At 37.2% G+C, this 7,104-nt stretch overlaps 2 protein-coding genes across 2 annotated transcripts in view; one reads left to right on the forward strand and one right to left on the reverse strand.

Annotated features, from left to right (window-relative positions):
* Nucleotides 1–2,600: 2,600 nt before the first annotated feature.
* On the reverse strand, nt 2,601–3,691 carry LOC137658335 (cuticle protein AMP4-like). Its single transcript, XM_068393007.1, has 3 exons — nt 3,537–3,691; nt 3,168–3,397; nt 2,601–2,914 (listed from the first exon to the last, which is right to left on the reverse strand). The coding sequence occupies exons 1-3, from the start codon at nt 3,543–3,545 to the stop codon at nt 2,722–2,724; spliced, it is 432 nt and encodes a 143-aa protein (XP_068249108.1). The 5' UTR covers nt 3,546–3,691; the 3' UTR covers nt 2,601–2,721.
* A 3,271-nt stretch (nt 3,692–6,962) lies between these two features.
* Nucleotides 6,963–7,104, forward strand: part of LOC137658337 (cuticle protein AMP4-like) — a 49,057-nt gene continuing 48,915 nt past the window's right edge. Inside the window, exon 1 of the mRNA XM_068393009.1 lies at nt 6,963–7,104. This exon is cut by the window's right edge and continues 201 nt beyond it. The gene's annotated coding sequence lies outside the window, so the exon portion shown is untranslated.

Genomic DNA, 7,104 nt, shown 5'->3' on the forward strand with positions numbered 1-7,104 from the left:
AGAGAGAGAGAGAGAGAGAGAGAGAGAGAATATGACAGGCTTCAATTACTTCGTTGAGTCCACTTTCCGTTTCTTAACTGAGAGAGCTCAAAATTTAACTGACTCTCTCTCTCTCTCTCTCTCTCTCTCTCTCTCTCTCTCTCTCTCTCTCTCTCTCTCATGTAGACAAAAATAGGCAAAACATAGTTGTGTTTTGCATTTGTCTACAACCACAGCCTTCCTCAACAACCCCAGCCATCTTCAGCAACCCCAGCCTTCCCCAGCAACCACAGTCTTTGTCAGCCACCCCAACCTTCCTCAGTAACCCCAGCCTTTCTTAGTAACCCCAGCTATTGTCAGATTATATCTTATTCCCTAAACAAACTTGAGAACTGACTTATTGCCTAAATATTTCCAAGGAACGAAAACATTATTAAGCTTTGCTGGAAAAGGATTACATTCTTATTACTCATTAGTGGCTGGACGTGATCCTAAAGTCCTCTGACAGAAGTCTTAGAATTGAAAATAAACATAAGAAATTAGGTTTGCTGGATATAAATAAATTACCCCATCGTTGAAGCCATGTTCAGGACCTCTGGTGTGTCACTTGTCAGTTTCCTTGGAAGTTGGGTTACACCAAGTGCTAGTGCTCATGTCTGGAACTTTGACCAGTCATTGGAAAGGCTTGGAGGGTTTTGATAGTTACAGGAATATCCCATCACTGAAGCTATGTCCAGGACCTCTGGTGTGTCACTCGTCACTTGCTAGTTTCCTTGGAAGTTGGGTTACACCAAGTGCTAGTGCTCATGTCTGGAACTTTGACCAGTCATTGGAAAGGCTTGGAGGGTTTTGATAGTTACAGGAATATCCCATCACTGAAGCTATGTCCAGGACCTCTGGTGTGTCACTCGTCACTTGCTAGTTTCCTTGGAAGTTGTGTTACATTAACTGCTAGCACTCACGTCTGGGACTCTGACCACTCATTGGAAAGGCTTGGAGGTTCTAACTAGTTACAAGAAGTCTTAAGACTGACTAGTTATCAACGAGTCCTACAGACTTTAACAGTTTCCAGAAAGTCTTGGAGATTTTACCAATTCCTGAAGAATTTTAATTTACTTCATATCTTTATGAAATACTTTAGACCAATTTATGAAATCTAACTTTTTAGAAGAATCACCAGCGACCCACAAGAGGTTTCAAGGTTTCAAAGGCCGCTCATGAATGGCAGAGGCAAGGGACAGTGACAATGCCCCAGACTCCTAGAGACTGACCATATATACATATGGTCAGCGCCCAAGCCCCCTCTCCACCTAAGCTAGGACCAAGGAGGGCCAGGCAATGGCTGCTGATGACTCAGCAGATAGACCTATAGCCTCCCCCAAGCCCCCCATACTTAACTCACAAGGATGGTGAGGTTGCAGCAACCAAAGAAAGGAACGAGTTTGAGCGGGACTCGAACTGCAGTCTGGTGTTCACCAGTCAGGGACGTTACCGCATCGGCCACTACTCCGGTGTGAGGGAGTTTTTAAATTATATTCTGCTCATGTTATTTCTTGTGTTTATTTCCGATCTTAAGACTTGTGTCTGCACCAGATGTAACAGAAAATCTAGTTCATTTAGCAGACTTGTTAATCATTCAGTAGCCAAGGAAACTTGGGGATCATAATACTTCTAAAAGTCTCTTCTATTTTCATTACCAGAATCTTTTTATTTCTTTTAACTCCAAGATATCCTTAAGGATTTATTCGGATTCATTTCTGAAATCAGGGATTTAGTTCCAGAAGGCTATAGAATTATATACATTTACAGATGACTGATAGGAATTTATCAAGTTCCTAGAGAAAGCAAAGGAATTTCTTCGGTTCTTGGAGAAAGTTCGAGGATTAAGAGAGCTCTGAAGCTATGGTAGTTCATGAATTTAAATACAGAAAGTCCTCAACTTACAAACTTATTATGTTCCAAGAAGCTGTTTGCAAGTCGAAGTGTTTTTAAGTCGAATTTTGATAGATTTTGGACTAGGGTAGGCCTAACCTGAATCCTATGCCTATCATTTCCAGCTACAAAAGTCAACAAATGGTATGGTTTGATATGAAATAGGTGACAGGTTATTACAAATAATGTTTTGCTTATTTTGTTAAATAATATGATATTGTTTTATTACAGTATTTCTGTATCTTATCTTTGTTATTTTCAGTTGGATTTGTGTTTGTAAGTCGAATGTTTGTAAGTAGAATGTTCGTAAGTCGGGTGTTCTTACGTTTGTGATCGCCTGTATTCCCATAGGAGGTTTACTTATTTGATCAATTCCTAATGATGCTTTGGTTTCCTGAAGACACTTTGAAAAGGCATCTGATCATATAGATGTTTATTATCTTCGAGAGTCTTCAGTTTCTTTCTATTTACTAGACAATTTAGAAATGTTTTCAGGTCCCATAGAATCTCTTTGATTTGGTCGGTTTGTTAATATCACTAAACAGTCAGTTTTTTTTTCTTTTTTTTTACTTTCAATGATGAATAATATATTCCAACAGTTGTTTTCCTGGCCAGTTTGATGTTAAACATTAAGAAATCTTTTCAATATAATATAGATTCTATTTAGATTCAAAATCAAAACACAGAACTTATATTTTCATTTATTCGGAGAGAATCATGACATAGAATATGAGTCCTGGAAGACGGGAAACTTAAATACGTAACTTCAAAAAAACAAAACGCGTTTTATACTAAACATTTTTGCAGGCCTTATGCTTCGGTTACTCCTTCTTTCGCTCTGCGCTCGTCCTCAAGACGGGCGAACTCGATCTGGTCGAGGACGAACTGTGGGATTGGGTGGGGGAAGGCTGGAGCCACTGGCAACAACGAGGACTGGGGCTGGAATCCGTTCTCGTCGGCCACGAAGGAGACTGTAGCTAAGGTTCCGTCTTCTTGTGGGTAACTGGGGGAAAAGAGAATTTTTGTGAGATATTTGTTGAGTTAATAGACATTTCATTGCAATCAAATTCAAAACGAAATAGATTATACTTATTCATAATCAAATCATTGATATCATTAGTTCTGAAACCCCTCTGGTTACAATCAATAGTATGATTCACCTCAGTTATTAAGAAATTATGGTAATAAATCAAAGAATGGTATTGATGTCAGCTGTGTGAAATAACAGATGTCAAAGACATCTAAAATGAACTCACCTGTATGATCCAATCATGTTGGCTCCACCGAGGACTCCCTCGGATCCAGAGAACTGGAAGACGATACCATTGGCGGATTCGAAGTCGGAGCTGTGGGCTCCGAGGGCGTCTGGGTTGACCTGCACTTGTCGGACGATGGCAATTGGCAGTGGGGCAGCCCCTCCTGCATCGGCTAACTTTTCGGGAGCTGGGGCAGCTGAGGCCACGGCCAGGAGGACGAAGAACAGAGCCTGAGGAATGATGCAAAAAAAAAAAAATAATCTTTACATTTGTAATAAGATAAAGTTAGATTTCATTGAGTCATTTTCTTTAAATATATACATTTAAAAGATTATTTTTTTTTTTCAAAATTTGTATCTTAGGACTTACGGTGTTCATGTTGTAGTGTCTTTTTCGAGTCGGAATGTGAGGACTGCATTGGACGTCCGCCTTATATACTACAAAGAGGCGAGTGAGAGGCAATCACTCAAGGTCACCCTGTGCTCCAGTTGTTGATCCCAGCAGCCGAAAGCAACTGGTTCTGACCCTCGACCTTCTCTCATTTCTCAGCTCTGCCTAAAACAAAACCTGCGTAAACTGGACTTCATCTGATGTTCAGGAAAAGCTCCTTTACTATACAAAAGGTCAGTTGGACTCCCGCGAGAGGGCTTAGTTATTACTGTCATTCTGTTTGCTTTATAGGATATTTTTCAATGACCAGATGTCCTGCCTTCGTGAAGAAAAAAAAAGCTTTTGTTTACATTATCGGGAACCTTTTTTCAAAATTTTGGCGCGAATTTTATTATCATTATTATTATCATTATTATCATTATTATTATTATTATTATTATTATTAGTAGTAGTAGTAGTAGTAGCAGTAGTAGTAGTAGTAGTAGTAATAGTAGTAGTAGTAATAGTAGTAGTAGTAATAGTAGTAGTAGTACTAGTTAAGCTACAACCCTAGTTGGAAAAGCAAGATGCTATAAGCCCAGGGGCATCAACAAAGAAAATAGCCCTGCAGTGAGGAAAGGAAACAAGTAAAAATAGAATGTTTTAAGAACAGTAACAACATTGAAATAAATATTTTCTACATAAACTATAAAAACTTCAAAAAAAAAAAGGAAGAGAAATTAGAAAGTTTAGTGTGCCCAAGTGTACCCTCAAGCAAGAGAACTCTAACCCAATACAGTGGAAGACTATTGTATACAGGCTATGGCAATACCCAAGATTAGAGAACAATGATTTGATTTTTTAGTGCTCAGTTCCCTGTTCTGCCTAAGTACAAGATGGTACATCACTTACCAAAAATTTAAACTTGTCTCACTGCCACAGATTGAAGCATATTCTGTTTTTCACTGTCGGTATGCTTCTATGAGCTGGAAGGAGATATAGTGCATTGTAGGATTTGTAAACCATGAAATTCAGTTAGATGAAGGACCTTTATACTTATTTGCGAGAGAATGATGTATTGGTAGCATCATGACAACCTTGAATGTTAAGGAATGTTTTTAAATCAGTTGCAGAAAGATTTTTGAAGCATTTTCATCTGATTAACATGAAAGCACCAGGTCAAAATATTTAAAGTTAGCGAATAGTGGTGTTGGTTTTTGTAAGCTTTCTCTTATATTAAGCAAGAAACTGGAAGACTTGCCATGATCAGTTGATAGAATAGTGTGGCATTTTATTGTTTTCCTTTTCATGTTTTTATGAGTCCTTCTCTTTCGTTATTCTTCCTTTATTCCCTTTATCCCTTTAGAAAATTTCTCAATTATTCTATTTCTCTTTATTTTCTTGATCTTGCAAGCGTGAGTGAATAATTCATGGACCTTTGGAACAATTATGTATTAATTCTTTACCGTCTTTAAGTCATCCATCTTTTTTTGCCTTACTGAACACTCCCCTTCCATTGTATCATTTTTAGAATGCTGTCAACGTATCTCGAATTATTGAATATAACCCGAAATTTACACTCTCTCTCTCTCTCTCTCTCTCTCTCTCTCTCTCTCTCTCTCTCTCTCTCTCTCTCTCTCTCTCTCTCTCTCTCTTAGTGTTCTTATTATCTTGAACATCTCTTTTTTACTTTATAACCGAACGATTCTTAGAGGAACGCAAAAGTGTTGTCTTTATCTTCGTGAACGTGACCTGATATTCAGTGTCATTTTGACGGACATTCATTTGCGCATTAATTAACGCTTTCTCTGTTGATGTCTTTTATAATCTGTCCTCCCTTATCGACTCTTTTATAAATTATCCTCTCTTGTAAATTATTTCTTCTTCATCTTTATTACGATTTTTGTGGATGAAACGAACAAGAACATTTTTAAGGTGTCAGAATTTTCGTGAAAATAAAAATCCTCTGGTTCCTCTGATTTTAACTTCTTTCCTCACTAAGAAGAAGACTCTCTCTCTCTCTCTCTCTCTCTCTCTCTCTCTCTCTCTCTCTCTTACACACACACACTTCCACGTGGTAAAATTCATTATACATAAACTGGAAATAAAGAGATTGTGTTTCTCTTATGAACTAAGTTGGAAGAAGTAATGATCGAAATCATCCTTCTCTCTCTCTCTCTCTCTCTCTCTCTCTCTCTCTCTCTCTCTCTCTCTACACATACATATATACACACACTCTCCCTCGTGATAAATATTCATTATATATAAACTGGAAATAAAGAGATTGTGTTTCTGATATGAATCAAGTTGGAACAAACTACAACTTGAAGAGTCGAGAATTGCTGTAGATTCATAGTTGAACAGAATAAGGATGAAGGTACTCCAATAACTACAGATATAACTCATAGGTAGTCAACTAATGAGGTTTCCCTGAAAAGTATAGTCACTCTAAAATCAAACCATTGTTCTATAGTCTTGGGTAGTACCATAGCCTCTGTACCATGGCCTTCCACTGTATTGGAATAGAGTTCTCTTACTTGAGTGTACACTCGGGTACACTATTCTATCTTATTTCTATTCCTCTTTTTTTGGAACTTTTTATTGTTTATATATGAGAGACCTAATTTATTGTTGTTAATGTGCTTAAAATATTTTATTTTGATATTACTACTTCGTGTGTAGTTTATTTCCTTGTTTCCTTTCCTCACTGGGGTCTTTTTTCCCTGTTGGAGCCAGTTGGCTTATAGTCCAACGCAAGATGCTATAAGCCTTATAGCATCTTGCTTTTAAAACCAGAGTTATACCTTGGATAATAATAATAATAATAATAATAATAATAATAATAATAATAATAATAATAATAATAATAATAATAAAGTCATTGTAGGGATTACTTCAGAAATTATTTATATATGTTATCTGGATGCTGTTTTGTATAATCCACATTCACCTTATAAATGCAATTATAAGGATAAAATGGTTTCAAATACATGAAAAGATAGCTCTAAAGTAGCTGATTTGGTTACGTTTTCCGACCCCCATCCTTTTTTAACTTACTGGAACCGCGCTTGGAGAGAGCTAGGGGGAGGGGAGGGGGTTGCAGATTAGTTGGCGGGGGGGACTGGAAATTGGGATGAGGGACATGCCACTTATTCAGTATCCTCCAAAACTCTGCAATTTCATCTTCGGTTTAATTTTTCAGTTATACATGCACATATATAGGCCTAAACAAGTATAAACACTCATCTATATAATATGTATATAACATACATAAATAACTAAGGCATATAAAATACAAGCACATAAATACTCAATATATAACGGTATGAAAATATGTGCGGTGTAAATTGTGAATTTACAACCAGTAGAAATGAGAAGAGAAGAAGAATAAACGCCATCTGGGTCCTTTTTTAGATCAGTTGTTGACAACAGTCAACTTGATAATTGGGTTTTTGAAGTGATTTTGTGGAAACGTTCGGTGTATTTATGTCATTTTTGCGTATTTTAGTTGGTGTTGAAGCTGCATATTAACTGTGCAATAGCTCAAATGTCTCACGATGACAGGAGC

This window comes from Palaemon carinicauda, chromosome 19 (genome assembly GCF_036898095.1).
Source record: "Palaemon carinicauda isolate YSFRI2023 chromosome 19, ASM3689809v2, whole genome shotgun sequence".
NCBI lineage: Eukaryota > Metazoa > Arthropoda > Malacostraca > Decapoda > Palaemonidae > Palaemon > Palaemon carinicauda.